The sequence below is a fragment of the Eufriesea mexicana genome, unplaced genomic scaffold (genome assembly GCF_001483705.2).
Source record: "Eufriesea mexicana isolate 0111107269 unplaced genomic scaffold, ASM148370v2 scaffold18152, whole genome shotgun sequence".
Lineage (NCBI taxonomy): Eukaryota > Metazoa > Arthropoda > Insecta > Hymenoptera > Apidae > Eufriesea > Eufriesea mexicana.
Window position 1 is genome coordinate 317,389 of NW_016925480.1, and position 15,902 is coordinate 333,290.

At 50.2% G+C, this 15,902-nt stretch overlaps 2 protein-coding genes across 2 annotated transcripts in view; one reads left to right on the top strand and one right to left on the bottom strand.

Moving 5' to 3' along the window:
- Positions 1-15,902, bottom strand: part of Ance-3 (angiotensin-converting enzyme Ance-3) — a 44,618-nt gene that overhangs the window by 4,839 nt on the left and 23,877 nt on the right. The window contains exons 11-12 of the mRNA XM_017909507.1: positions 10,150-10,290; positions 1,478-1,644 (exon numbers count right to left, since the gene is read on the bottom strand). Coding sequence (XP_017764996.1) covers positions 1,478-1,644; positions 10,150-10,290 — 308 coding nt within the window. The remainder of the gene's footprint in view (positions 1-1,477; positions 1,645-10,149; positions 10,291-15,902) is intronic.
- LOC108554291 (repetitive proline-rich cell wall protein 2) lies at positions 13,557-15,249 on the top strand. The gene is made up of 2 exons (XM_017909508.1): positions 13,557-13,597; positions 14,095-15,249. The coding sequence occupies exons 1-2, from the start codon at positions 13,586-13,588 to the stop codon at positions 15,247-15,249; spliced, it is 1,167 nt and encodes a 388-aa protein (XP_017764997.1). The 5' UTR covers positions 13,557-13,585.

Genomic DNA, 15,902 nt, shown 5'->3' on the forward strand with positions numbered 1-15,902 from the left:
CGGAAGAGCCTCCGCTTCCTATATATACAACTTCCCGATCTTCTAATAGTATCCCGGTCTGAGGCAAAATGGAGTCGTGGCCTAGCGGGTGACAGTCGAGAATTCCCAATCTTTTTAAGGTTGATGCGATGATGTGAGTCTACTAACAGGGTAGGGGACCGCCGGACAGGCGGGACCGAAAACAACCACACGCATCCTTCCTTTATAAGACCCTTCTAGGACCACCATCATCACATCCAAGGATAACCTGCGACCCAGTCGACTTCTCAACAACCGTTGGGAGAGCGAGAAGGGAAAAAAAGAGAAGGTATAGAGTCTCTCGTGGCCTAACGGCGATAATCGCGACAATTTCGGGTCTAAGATTGATGTGATGAGTCCACTAGCTAGCTTAGCAGGTCGGGACCGCCGGACAAGGCGGGACAAAGACACGCATCCTTCCTTTAAGTCCCCCTTCTAGCACCACCGTCACATTCAAGGATATCTGCGACCCAGCCGACTTCAACAACCGTGGGAGGGAGGGAGATCGAAAAAAAGGAAGAAAAAGTGGAGTCGGAGTCGTGGCCCTAACGTCGACAGTCGGCAATTCTGGATCTCTAAGGATGATGTGATGAGTCCTCCACTAAGCAGGTCGGGACTACTGGATGCACACATAGGCGGGACAAAAAACGCATCCTTCTCTTTAAGGTCCCTTCTAACACTATCGCCACATCAAGGATACCTGCGACCCAGCCGACTTCAACAACTGTTGGGGGAGGGAGAAGGAAGAAAAAAAAAGGAAAAATGGAGTCGTGGTCTAACATCGACAATCGAGAATTCCGGGTCTAAGGTTGATGTGATGAGTCCACCAACAGACGGGAATCCACTAAGCAGGTCGGGACTACTGGATGGATAGGCGGGACAAAAACGCATCCTTCTCTTTAAGGTCCCTTCTAACACCATCGCCACACCGAGGATACCTGCGACCCAGCCGACTTCAACAGCCGTGAGGAAGGGAAAAGGAAGAAAAAAAAAAGAAAAATGAAGTCGTGGCCTAACATCGACAATCGAGAATTCCGGGTCTAAGGTTGATGTGATGAGTCCACCAACAGACGGGACGAGAAACGCATCCTTCCCTTAAGGTCCTCTTCTAGCACCACCATCACATCCAAGGATACCTGCGACCCAGCTGTCAGTGGGGGAGGGAAGAGGACCTCCTCCAACACAGACCTTCTTAATTAAGATCGTTTATTCCCACCCCTGGTATCATTTACCAGCATATTCTAACCGATGATCACTATTCTCGTTGAGTTACGTAATACTCGATTATATACCTCGCGATGAAATCGAGAACCGGTCGATCGTCCCGAGCAAAACGCGTTCTCCAATTAGCGTCTACTGTTTGGACTCTGGCGAGCAATAACGCGCGATGCACGTGGATCAGGATAGACGGTGAAAGGGTTAGACGGATAACAAAAGCAACAACGATTGACTTTCTTACCGTAAGACCAGCCGACCACGTCACCGGTCCTCAGGTTCTCCGTTCTCAGCCAGTCCTCGAGAGGCCTGAAGTACTCCCTGAGCGCTGCCGCGTCCAATCTGTCCTCGCCGATGGCCTCTCGAAGCGTCTCCTGCCACGGCGCCGAGGACCCTCTCTCCATGATCTTTCTGCGAACGAAAAGACGGTACAAAGGTTGCGCGTTTTCGCGAAGCGGAACGCGGAAAACCGGCGTCGATCGGCGAACGCAACGCGTCGGAGCCGAGGCCCCAGTCAAATTGCCGCGAACGAAGCTCGTAATTCGTGCGTTGTTAGGCTTCAACGAGATTACCGGCGACGCTTTCTAGACGAAACACGGTTGCGACAGTGCGCATAACAGCGCACAATGAAAAACTCGGGCGAGGAAAATCGCGCGGGGAATTGGAACGAGAGAAAAATAAAGACGCGTAACGAGCCTTTCTTCCAGCCAGGTCCCGGTGTTTGCTAATTAGTCTATCTTTGGCAATCGACGGTGTTCCAAACGCGTTCGAGTGTGTACTAGAGGGCGCTCGCGAGTTCCCGGTGGGTGTGTCACAACCTCTGCGGCGCATATGAGTTACGACGTTAAATTAATTCCTGTCTGCAAGAACGGACCCGGGAAGCAGGAGAGAAACAACCTTCGCGAGCCGATAAAACCGAATAAAACCGCCAAGTAAGATGGGTTTTATAGCATTCCTTCCGCCCTGACACCAGCTCGATCGTCGATACATACGGTTAGCTGCCCTTTCTAGCGTCAATTCGCGCGCTGATCGACGGCACGACTTCGTCGTAATCGATCGTGACGTGTTCGTAACAACGCCGGGTAATAATCCGGTTGAATTTTCTCCGATACGGGTAACCGGTTGAGCGCGATCGTTTCATCGCTGTCGGCTGGTATAATCATCATTGTCGTCATCGCGGACAACCTCGTCCCGTTTTCGACACGGTAACCGTATTAATTACTCTGCCAGTTGATTCGACGTCCCGAGCCTTCGTAATATCTCGAATCGAATCCAGAAGAGCCATTCCTTGCTCTAGGGGAGTCATTAGCTGTCCCTCGCGGCGAATCGATCGCGAGTGAACGTCGCTGAGGTCGTTGACACGATAGCCGATCGAGAGTGATCACGAGTCGAAAAAGACAATTCCAGAGACGGTCATAGGGCTGTTTAACTATAGCAATAATCACGGGTCGAAGAAATTCCTCACGACAACCCGATGGATCGATGGAGCCATTCGATCCTTCCTTACGACGTCACGGTATCGCTATAAACGAGCAGGACTGCATTTTTCGCCGCCGATCACGCAAGAAAAATCGCCGAACAGCCACGTTACGTGATTCAGGGAGAGTTTCGCTGTTATTCAAGTGTATTTTGCTTCTCGTCCCAATGCGTCGCCTTCTCTCCCCCGTTTTCCCGTTTCCTGGGCCGCCGATTCCTAGACGGACGATTCATACCTCGCCGTAATCCCGGTTATGTCCCCACGACAATGTTACGCGTTATATAAACCGATCTCGATCCGATCTGCGATGGTGATTCGTTTTTTTTTTTGTAACAGCAAGGTTTCCACGAAGAATTGTTAATACGAGACACTTGGATTGTGCAGCTGATCGAAGTCTCCTAGATCATTGCAGATCTTGCGTAAGAGGGTGCACAGCAATCGACGATTCTCATAGTCCTCATAGCGCAATAACTGCAAGCTCGAGCACTGAAAATTCGTCGTGGACCAGTTGTCAGTTTCGCGTTTCAAGTGCCTGAACTACAGACCAGTCGAGGAAGCATAATCGATCCGGAGGAAGGGGTCGAGAAGATTTGGATTCGGTCAAAGTGTCAATCCGGCGGACCTCCATCAGACGGAGGATGATTTATCGTTGTACCTTGTATACATTTTATTTTCGGTTCATAATTTTCTTCGTGTACGTGTTATGAATGTATACACACGTGTACGAAGCGGCATATAAGGAGCGAAAATATGACAATCGATTTCACGAAAGTGAAAAGTGTCGATCAGCAAAAGGTGGAGCAGCGTGACATAACTTTTTGGAAAGTTATTTGGATGCAGGCCACGCTGCAGCCCGCTTCCGGTTCCTTCGCGAGCGAGCCACGCCTCCCGTGGGAATCGAGCGGACGAGCAAAAATATTTCGGTATGCCCCGGTGCAATTTATATCGATCTCACAATTTCCGGTGCCAGCGAAATCGCCACTTTCCTGCCTCGCTCGCCGATATTTCGCAACGCGGGATGCTGGCTGATTCCGCGTATTTAACGCGTCGCCTTGCTCGGCATCCACCCTATTCGTTTACGTGAAGATTCGTCGGGAATTGGAATAAACTGCGAAGCCGACGTCTGACGAGCTCGGAGCACCCGCGAACATGGCAGAGGCGAGAAAGCTCGGAATCGCGTTACGAGGTTAAACCAATCGAAGAAGCTTCCCGTTGCAAGAACCTTCGCCCTTGTGTTGCCATAGCGATATTGATCCTTGGAAATTTTATGAAGGGACCAATATTATCCGGAATGTGGAGGTATTTCCCTACCGAGCCTCGGCGAGGCAACACTCCTCCGTCTTCCGCGATTTCAAGTACAGCTCGGTAGCTGCATTGTCTTCGAGGGTATCTCGGATTCGTTCGGTTCCAGCTAAAACCGTGTGGAATGATTTCCATTCTCCTGTGCACGGTGGAACCGAGTCACGAGCCAGCCACTGTTACGTTCTACGTTTTAAGGGTGATCTTTGACACCGGTGTGGGAAACGCGTGTCATTTGGCTAAGAGGGTTATCGGTTTTGCACGATAGGCGCCCGGTGTTATTTGCTCGCTGCCTGATAGAGACCTTGACAGGCCCACAATGGGATATCGAACGGTCGAGAACGCGGTGCAGTTGGTAATCGTTGCTGTTGTTATTGGAAAATGCGGCGATACTTTTCTCCCGGCCACTACTCGCCGGTTGCATAATTCCAGGCGCTTTCGAAACGCGGCCTAATCGTCGATGCACCGGGCCCAAGGACGGACCCTCGATTTGCATCGGTTTCGATCGATCGCTGCTTAATCGGGTCCATTAAATCGTCGACAGTCGAGTGCACGGTTGTGTAATCTCGAACAGCCGATCGAGGCACCGTGCCGATCGAACCTTTCGCGGTCTTCGAATTCCGATAATTGAAAATTTAATTAGAATTTTAATTACGCGCGCTTGGATCTAATTAGCGATCCGCGGAGTCGTCGATTCTGGCTCGTACACGGTGCAGATTCGTTCTTTTTCCTCGATTGATAATTGCACCCGTCGCGAGTGTTTAATTAGGCACTGGTGAAGACAAAATCAGCGGCACACGTAATAGTGGAACGATCATTTCGACGGTGGAGACCGTTTAATGCCAAAAATACCTGTTTCGTTCGGTCTCGTCGTTCGCATGAATAATAAAAAGCAATTATCACGCTCGGAACGATTCCATTCTCGCCATCCGTGCACGCAAATTGCCTCTGTAATCGATTTGCTAATCGAACGATCCTCGAAAATGGGGAAGGAAGACGGAGCAGAATTTCTATCGATCATCGAATTGCAAATAGGTCGCGGACAAGTTTCAGGAAGTCGGAGAGTCGCGACGAGAAATCTTTCCCTGGATATATCGCTTCCTTCTTCGCGTTTCTTGTCCTTCTTCCTCCACCTTCTTCCACGTGGCGTCGCTCTCTCTCTCTCTCTCCCTCTCGTGGTCGAGAGTAAAGTTACACGGCCCCGTAAAACGGAAGTGCAACGCGTAACAAGCCACGCCGCGCGAGTTTCTTCGCGTAACTGCGTGTACTTACGCGACACACGCGCCTTTTTACGCCACGCAATCGCTTTCGTAACATCGCAAAACGCGAGAGTTCGAGATCGTCCTTCGATTACAGGAAGTCGGGGCCATTGGACGCCGGTCTGCCGGTTGATTTCGATCTATCGATCGGCCGGACGCCGCCGCGGCGTCCATCTTGTCAGAGGAAACGAGATTTCCCGTGCGGCGCATCGGGATCGGCCTTTAACATTTATCGTTAATTGTATTTCTCTGCTCGTGCGAACGCGTCTGGAAAACAGCGGAAATTCTCGAATCGAGTACGCTGATTAAAGATGAAAATTAGCGTGACGTTGGCGACACGTGCAGCCAGAGAAAATGGCGGCTCGTTCGACGGTAAACTGAACGATCGTCGCGTGAATAATTTAATGAATTTCGAGCGCCTGCTGTTCCCGGCGAAATTAAATTCGAAAAAATAAAGGAAAATAAATACACGTATAGAAGGGAAATAAAAGAACGGGCGGATAAAAGAGCGGCACGTTGAAAAATATACGATATTCGATCGGTGGATCGTTTTCGAAAATGGCAAGGTATCCAGGCGATCTTCTTGCGCAATCCGGATTTTACGAGCAAAATTTCATAATCACCCGACGAGTGCGCATTACGCGCCCGGTAAACAGATAATTTCTTCGTAACAGAAATCGGTTGCAGATCCTCCCAAGCGATAGCGACGATTTATTATCTCGGGCTTTACCTTCTGACAGCTGTATCGCTTTTAATTGCTCGTTCCTCGAGATTTCTTCATTCGTTCCTCACGAGGAAACGGCGGCGCACGCGACGCGCCATTTTTCCTACTCCGAGTCAGGATTTTCGGTTAAAATCGATCACCACGCGTGTTCGCGGAATCCAGGAACTAACGTCGAATTGGCAAGAAAATTGCGGAACCGGGAGGTTTCCCTCTCGTTGACCCAGATTGTGCTCACTGCCGGAGGTTGTCGAGGGACTTAGATCGGATCGCTGCGAGATCGATATAATAGGTCTCTTCCTATTGCATCTTCCGCGCGATATCTTCCATCTCCGCGTGTATCCACGTGCCTTATATTCCACTTGATCATTTGTCCGGAGGGTGACTTCTTTTTGAGTCCTTTCCAAGATTCTGAATGCCGACTTCAGCGGACCTTGAAAGTCTAGCTCGTTCGTTTCAATCTAACCCGGTAATCTGGCGTGCCTCCATGTATCTTCTTTTATTAAGAACCGGAATCGATGGCAATCTGTCGGGTGAAAATAGTTCGCATCGACTCGTAGCCGAAGGTGGCGGAATTGGGAGATCATACGGTCCACGATATGCAAATAAATGACACACGATCCTCTACCGTCGAACGCCCACGAAATGTCGCGTAACAGTGTCATCTCGTATCGCGAGTGATTTACGATCCACGGACAGTGTCCGCGTTAGGCGCACTGTTCTCAGGGCCTCACGCATCGCCATCCCCACTCCCGGCCCCGAAACAGTGACGCGGAGGACCGCTAGTGGCGCTGGTGTAAGAAGCTCCTCGCCGTTTAATAAATGTCCCGCGCATTCCTTTTGCTCGTTCTCATGACGGGCCCAGTGAAAGTGCTCGGACGTGCAATTTCTTAGCGATTACGAGAGGGGAAGGAGGGGCGTCCCGTTATTATCAGCGTGACAACGTTCGATGGTTAAAACGTGTAAACATGTTATTCGAAATTTATACTCGTTTTATACGGATTGAAATACAGGAGGAAGAGGAGGAAAAAGGAGTCTCATAGGTTGAAAGGCTTCTGTAGGTTCGCCGATTAAACTTCGCGAAGGACATATCGGACCAAGGTCTCGCGTATCCCCGAAAACCTGAATACCTATTTTTCTCGAGAACAATTTGAATTTTATCCAAATATTTTCATCGAATGATTCCGATTAAGCAAAAACGAAACGAGGACCATGTCGGGATTCAAATTTATGGAAATCGCTCGAACATTTCTCCGTTTCCTTTTTCCCTGGTGTATATATAATTAACGCCAATAGGTGTTTAGTCAGATTCGAGGAATCTTTTCCAACGCAATACGGTGAAACGACTGATAATATCTGATACTAATGGCCGAGTTTTCGACTTTCCCGTAAGCTTTTCGCAATCAACCGTTCACGTAAGCGATCGATGATGCGATTTTACACCTGCGAAGCCATAGCCGTCTCATCTTTACGACGCAACACTCCGTCGTGTCCCCTTATCGCTGCAATTAACGAGAACCCTCTTGCAATATTTCTTAAACGAATATTTATTACGAAAGCAGCTCGAGGTATCTGTTTTCCTCTGCCACGGACGTCTAGCTATCCCCGTGTCGTCATACCGCCGATAATTCCCGAAAATGGAAACAAAAGTAGTTGCTCGCTGATACATCATGCGTAAAGGAATGTTATTATTACGACGGAATAAAGAACTGTGAAATATTTTTATAGCTTCGTTGGAAAAGGAACGAGCCACTCGGCCATCCATGCCTGACAATGTACACGCCGACTGGCAGCCTTGAATTTTAACCAGGTCAAAAAATATCAAAACCCCTGCGACCAGATATTTTTTGAATAACCCGTGAAACCTGTTCACATGCCACTCGTCTGACTTAATCGGGCAAACCCGAAATTTCTGTTTTTAAAATTGCCGAGCAGAGGCCCGTTCCGAGGGGCCTGGAATATTCATAACAAGGATGGTTTATTCAAAAGAGGACGTTTTATATTCCCCGTGTCACCTTGGAATATATAATGATAGAATCTTCAAACGGGGTTCGCCATTTTTGACCAATATTAATTTATTTCCTCCCGTCATTCGAATCGATTTCTTTTCTTTCCCGCGCAACTTCCTTGGGTTCCGCTAATAGGGTGACACGTCGTCTTCCTTCTTTACTCTTCGGAATCCTGCGTTCGCAAACTTTTTCAATCCGCCTCCTACGGGCACGTAGAACGTGGATTTATAGCCGAGCTCGTTATTAAATCGACGAATAATAAATATTCAGAAACGATTGCTTTCGAAATCGCGTTGCCAAAAGAAAAAAAAAAAGAAAAAAAAAAAGGAATAAAAAGAAAGAATTTATATTCTCGAAATTGCAAAAACGAAGATTTATCTTCTCCGAAGCGGATAAAGCTGTGAGATTTAATTAAATTTTCCGTCAGGCTCGTAGGCAGGGGAAACACGCTGGACGCTCGATTTCGTGGATCTGCGGTAACTTTTAGGCAAATAAAGCCCGGGGAAAAGTACGGCGAAATGATCCAGCGACGATCACGGGGCCATGTGGTAGACGGAAAGGGAAAGTACGTCGGTTTCGCAAACCGGAACTTTTTCTATCGATTATTTAATCGTTATACGCCGACCTTATGGACTTTCTATGAACGAGGCCGCGTTAAACTAGCACGATTATTCGGATTCGCGCACGGATCCTCGAGAAATCGTTCAGACACCTTTCGTGCTGTTCCCTCGTCAATCTTGTTAGCCGGAGTTACGTTCGCGTTCACGCTTTACGACACTTTAATGCGGCCTTTGCTGGCAAAGCGGCGCTCGTGCTCAGCTTCGCCTTTTTTCCTCCTCCATTTTCTTTCCTTCTGTCTTTCCGCGAGGCCGTTCCGTCAAATGGGGGGCCAGCTTCGCTAGCGCTGCACCAGGGACAAGAGGAAACGAGTAACGGTTACGTTCGATGTATTTATCATCTCGTTGAGAAAGTCGTTCGCTTTGTTCGCCTGCAGCCTAACCCAAGCAACGACGAGTTGCCTGTGTATCTTTCTGGCAAACGGAAGCATTCCGCCAGCCTTTTACGATGTGGCAAGGCTGTCCCGGCACCAGTTAGGTTAGCTAACGCCCGCGGAATCGCTGTGCAACGTCCGATTATCGAATCTCGGAATTATTTTCTCAGCTACTATCGATATAAGCACATGTAGGAGTGTGTGACTGTATGCGAGCTCCGGTTAACGATAAGGCGACGTGAATGACGAGCACCAGTGATAACTGGAGTCTCGAAACGAAGTGGCGATCCGCTTGATCTTCGCGGTGGATTAACAAAGGGGGCCCAACTTTAACTCTTTTGCTACTACTATACGATTATAATCACCGATCATGAAACGCCATCTACACACGACAGGTGACTATAGTCACTGGTCACAAAAATGAAGCAAAAATTAAGACAAGTGCTAGCGTTCCTCTTCGCAAAGAATTGCAAGCGCTATTGCGATGGTTGGTTTCTCCTCTTTCTTTTTGTTTCCTTCGAAAGACTTGGCCTCGAATGATAAAGACTTCACGATCGTAATGTTTCCATCATTCGCACGATGCTTCGTTCTACACAAGAGATTTCGCGGCGATACCCGATAATCGTAGCGAAAGGGTTAACGCTTTGCACTCGATGACTTTTTCGTTACAGAAAAATAGTAATTCGAAGACCTTCTGTCATAGAGTCGAGGATATTTTTAAAATGGTAAACAGCGAAAGGGTTAACGCTTTGCACTCGATGACTTTTTCGTTACAGAAAAATAGTAATTCGAGACCTTCTGTCATAGAGTCGAGGATATTTTTAAAATGGTAAATGAGAAATCATATGCAAATTAAGACGTAGAATTATTTTTCTTCGACCTTATACACATCGTTGGGTAATTTTAAATTTGGTATATTAATTAACGTCGGTCTTTAGAATCTGATTAAATGGTGACTGATTTGACTGATTAAATGGTGACTCGCCTCTCGAGTGCAAAGGGTTGAAAGGGCAGGTTGAAAAACGGATCACGGAAGTTTTACGCGAATATCGTGTCCAACTGAATAAAGTCAAATCGGTCATCGAGTTATAGACTCGTTTTAACCCAGCCCCCTTTTCTCCACCCCTTACACGCAGGAATGTCCTTAAGTGTCCACTCACCCCAATATCCTGCCAGCTTCCGAGCTTCTGTAGTAGTCGCACCTGTGAAGAGGTCTCCTGGGATCATCCACGTTCCTCTGGCCAGCAGCTTGGCACAACGCGCGATACAGTTGGAACTGAAGGACCCCTGCCACGAAATTCCTGTGAAATACGAGAGAAAGCGAATTTAGCGTTTGCCACGCGTGTCTTTGGTGCTCGTCAAATGGTCAGAGTTAATCCACGGAGAAAAATGTCTCTAGCCTTTCGTCACATTCATCTCGTGCCCTCTTTTTCAGCGATAGATTCACGGTACACTGGGAAAGCCAAGAACCGCAAGAACAGAAATCCTTGAATGAGGGAAATGTAGCCGAGCTTGTCGATCGTGAATCTATTAATCAGCGACGCGTTTAGTGACCTCAAGCGTGGCCACTTTTTGCGAAGCTTGAAGAAATAGCGACGAGTGCTGAAGGTCAGTGTCATCGAGGTCGATTCGCCACTTAGGATTCCTTTCAACGATTCCACAGCGGATCGTGCATCTTCCTCCTCGAATAGATCCTCGCCGGGTGGCGATACGATGAAAGTGAGAGGGCTATAGGGGAGTAGGAAGACGAAGAAGAAGACAAAGCGGCCGTTTCACCGAGACTCTTCATCGACGACGACCTTTACGTAATAAAACGCGGGACTATCCTTCGCGGATCGTTGTTACGCTCGCGTTCCTCTACTTTCCATAGAAATAGAGGCTGCGCCGTGGCCTCACGAGAGCTGTTACGACCGCGATCGCGAAAGTGAGGAATGTCGCCCTCGGTTCTCCGCTGGAGCGTCGATAGTTTCGTAACGACCGTAATTACACCTTGGCCCGTCTGTTTTATAGCCACGAATTTTGGCTTCGCTTTCGCGCGACCTGCTCTCTTGTACGCTTTCGACCATCGGTTCCTCCGGCAAACATCCCATTCGCCATAAAAATCTTCCTCGTCCGTTAGAAACCGAGCTCCGACAAATCTAGCTATCCTGAGATCTCGTTTCATTAGCGTAACCGATTTCCAGCAAGTTCGTCACGAGGTTCCAGCGAATACGAGTTTCTATAAATGTCTCCTCGTAAGCGGCGCGTTAAATCGCTGTCCGCCTTCGTTTATATCTTCGTTACGCGAGCCTCGGTATCTGGCCGAGAAATCGGCTAACGAGGATCACCGAGAACCGGTGCCAAACGATGATACTAATCTGCCATTTCAGCTGGTGCAGAGAACCACCGATCGATTCTCCGTTGGAAGCAACGGAGGACAGGATAGCACAGGATAGGATGGGATAAGAGAGGCCATCCTCGAGGCCCTCGAAAGTTTCTTCCGACGACTTCGGTGCTCGATTCTCGACCGGTGAAAGAGGGAGAGAAAGACTCCTCTTGGCGGCCATTGGGGCCGTGGTCGAGCGACCAACGAAGACGAAATTGGAAGGAAAAATGTCTGCCTGGCGATTACGTAGCCGTGGATTCGCGTATCCTGGCGAATTTTATCCGGCGACCTTTGAGTTCTGCCCACGTGGATTAATCGAGGTAGAAATCGAGACCAGGCTCTGGGAACCGGTGCTCCCATCCGAGTCCAAGGCAAGGAAAACAGCGTGGACGGTGTGTGATCGGATTCAAGGAGAGCTTCTACCGCCATCGGCCGCCATTATTCGATATACGTGGATTCGTCGCTGGAAAACCTACTCGAGACATGTCTTCGAGCTTTCCGATCGCTGATATTTCTGTCTACGCGTTAGATAACAATTTGAACGGTGCCAATCGGATTGGACTTTCAAATCCCGCTCGCGGACCACCTTCCATCCAGGTGGAAAATGATCCGGGACCTTTAGCTCGCATTACCTAATATTCCTACCGAAGAAGCAGCTCGATTTAACCGGCGTAATTTATTAAAACGTCCATGGCGCTTCAGCGCGCAATCCTCTCCGAATAAATCGCTCCTCGAGATCCCGCTCACATTTCGATCGCCAATTTTCTCGATCCACGAATCGCGAGCATCTACACCTGTTACATAACGATCCTAACGATCTCGCAGAGACCCACGTAAACATCGGCCGGGTATTATACATTTCTAATGAGCATCGCGCACGTAGGCCTGGCTCGCGGTGTGCACGTGTGTCTATGTACGCTGAAGAAAACGGAACCGGGGCCAGGCTTGGCAAAAGGGAGGGGAAATCGTGACGTAGGACCGCGTGTCTCATGAAAGGGAGTAATGGTTGCACCCACGAGATCGGCTGCGGATAAATCCTTACGGGTGAGCACTAACTGCCGGCACCGGTGCACACGTAACCGTCGAGGTTGCCGTCGAGAGAGGAAGGACGAAAACGGAACGGTACCAGGGAGAAAGGGAAGAGGATCGAGCGTGCTGCACCGGCCCGATTATTGTGCATCGCCGACGGCCATGTCCGGCTGAAAACAGACAGAAAGAGGGAAAAGGAGAGGAAAGCGAAGCGATGTCGAGTCGTGACTCCATTGCGAAAATTTTACCACAGAGATTCCCTCTCGTCTTGGCCTTCCAAACTTTTCCAGGCGATTCCTCTTCCAACGAAGGTCTACCGGTGTGAGGTCCGGTGTTTGGCACAGGTTGGGGGTCGAAGGTTGAGGACGAGGATAGGGTGGGACAGGGACGCATAGGTGGATATGGGAGACAGTTATTTTAGACGCGTCAACAGGTTGGAATGCCAATTACGCACGGTCGGAAGTTGAGGCGAAGCTGCAGAGAAAGGACCGAGCCGATGCAACGTGACAGGGATATTTTTGTGTATGGATTATTCGGCAGGTTACGTCAGATCCGAGGCTTTCTTGCGTCGAAAGTTGCTCAAAGTTACGTTGCGTTTCGGGCACGAGTAATGCCGCCATAATCTCCTCGAAAGATGCCTGCTCGACCGAATAAGGAACGCGATTACTCCTGTTCGATTGCTCCCTTAACCAACGAGTAGCCCTGAGACGACGAAGCGAAGATAGCAGCAGAGAGAACAGAACAGCCTACCTCAACCTGCTCATCTAGCCCGAAAAGCGAGACTCGCCAGAGCTGCACGAGAGTCACAGAGGGTCCAAAAAGAGAAAGAAACGTCAAAGCTACGTGAGGTGTCCGGCACTCGAAACGACTCACACGCATATCGGGGTACCGGGTATACACATAACAGTTGGAACCCGAGGTGGCCAACAGTGGGGATCCGCGGACGAAGAAGAAAACGAAACTGTTGCCCAAGGAGAGGGACGTTTTCGAGAGGCGTGGGGAGGTGAGTCGTGTGTCTCCCAAAGGGGAGTGGTAGCCGATCGTGGTCGTTCTACGCGAACAAAGAGGTGTAACGTGGGGGGTACGGCGTGTTGGGCCCGGGTGGCGAAGGCGAAAGTATGCCGCGTATATAAGGCGACGAACCGGCGGCAATCAGCATCCAGTTCACTTCTGGACGCACCTGGAATATCTCGAGAGCAAAAATGAGAATCCTGGTACGTGGACGAGTGACACGAGGGGGACGATTATCGGCCCCTGGGAGCCGGCTACCGGAACAGCGGGTCGAACAGTGACTAGACCGCAAAGACACGTTCGTGACGGCCAGTGAATGATTTCTGTCGAGACAGTGCTCGGTTCCCGGTTATAGTTTCCGCGTCGAGGGCTTTCCTTGCCGGGAAATCGTTCGTAACCTGTCCGCGATCGGGAATCGTCCGCAACGTCGACTCGTAGACGAGCACAGAGTGATCTCGTTGACAGCTATCAATAGCTAATCCAGTTTCAGGGAGTTTCCCGGTAGACGTACCGGTGAAATCGGTGGTCCGAAACGTTTCCCAATCCACGACTCGCGCAGTGTCTTCTGGTCTAGAAACTCGAAATCCTCCTGCGCGATCCGTTTTCAACCGGTTTCTCTCTCGAATCGCTTTCGTTTTCGAGCGCGCAGACGTTGTAATCCAGCCTAGGCGAAACACTAACGTTCTGTTCGTGGTTTTAGATCTGCACGACAGCGATCGTCCTGTTGGTTTCATCCACATGGGCCGGGGAGGTCGCCAAGTCGGCTGAGAAAGCGGAGTCTTCTCTGGACGACCAATCCACGAAGAAGCAAGAGAAACGAGGCCTGTTGGGTCTCGGTTACGGGTACAGTTACGACGGTGGCTACGACATCGGAGCCGCTGGACACGGAGGCTTGGAACTGAACGGGTATAGCGGCTACAATGGCTACGGAGGCCATAGCGGCTATGGGGGCCATGGCGGCTACGGGGGCCATGGCGGCTATGTCGGTGGCTACGGAGGATACCTGAACGGGGGTGGGCACGAGCATGTCAAGACCGTGACCGTCGTGAAGAACGTCGCAGTACCGTACCCCGTGGAGAAGCACGTGCCGTACCCCGTGGAGAAACCGGTACCAGTCCCCGTGAAGGTTCCCGTACCGCAACCTTACCCAGTGGAGAAGCCCTATCCAGTCAAGGTCCTCGTCAAGGTCCCAGTACACGTACCCCAACCGTACCCCGTGGAGAAGAAGGTCCCATACCCGGTCCACGTGCCAGTCGATCGTCCATACCCAGTCAAAGTTTTGGTACCACAGCCTTACCCCGTGGAGAAGCACGTCCCGGTACCGGTGAAGGTACCGGTCCCTCAGCCGTACCCGGTCGAGAAGCCAGTCCCAGTGCCAGTCAAAGTTCCGGTCCACGTACCCTATCCAGTGGAAAGATTAGTCCCAGTGAAGGTTCCCGTTGACCGCCCGATCCACGTGCCAGTACCCAAACCTTATCCCGTGCACATCGAGAAGGCAGTACCCTATCCAGTCGAGAGACCAGTGCCAGTTCCGGTCAAAATACCAGTTGACAGACCGTACCCAGTCCCAGTAGAGAAGCCATACGCTGTCCCGGTGAAAGTACCGGTCCCGCATCCCTATCCAGTCGAGAAGCCTGTGCCCTACCCAGTCGAGAGGCCTGTCCCATACGAAGTTAAGGTCCCAGTAGACAGACCGTACCCCGTCCACATCGAGAAGCCGGTGCCTTACCCGGTCGAGAAGGCAGTCCCGGTCCCGGTCAAAGTGCCGGTCCCTTACCCGGTCGAGAAGGCAATCCCGATTCATCACGACCTCGGCTACAGCAACGACTGGTCCGGTAGCCACGGTTATCATTAAATTCGTACGACGATCGTGTCGGTTTGATCGCCGACCGGGCAAACGAGCGGACGGCGATCATGCGCCAGCGACATCAGGCGATCGACACGCAGTTTTAGGTGACACAGGAGAGAAAAGAAGAAATGAACGAGTCGAAAGAAGGACGGAATGGATGGCACGCGTCGAACAACGCATACGCATCTCTTCTTCTACTTAGATCGCGACAGGGGTGGACTTCCGGTACACGAACACGTCGCTCCAGAGGCCGGTCCCTCCGAGGTCGAACGTCGCAGAGCCTCGCAAGTATGGCGGCGCGAGTCACGGACACGAAGAAACGCGAGACTCACCCGTTGCAGCCCGACTTTAGCGATCTTCGTTCGGAAAACAGCTCGCTTATCTCACCTTCTTTCTTTATCTTTTTTTTTTTTTTTTCTACCGAAATAGCAGAATACATGTATTTTTGTACGAATTATAAATATTAATGACGTAAAGAATATGGAACGGAGTGTGTCTTCCTTCACCGAGCCACCTTCCTACCTCCTCGACCATGTCGCCAACAGTTCCGACGATTTCCACTTTCATTTTCCGCATGCTCGACGTTCCCAATCATTAACCATCGTTCTATCACGATGTTTATCACCGGCCAATCCGGATACGGCCCCCCCCCCCCCCGG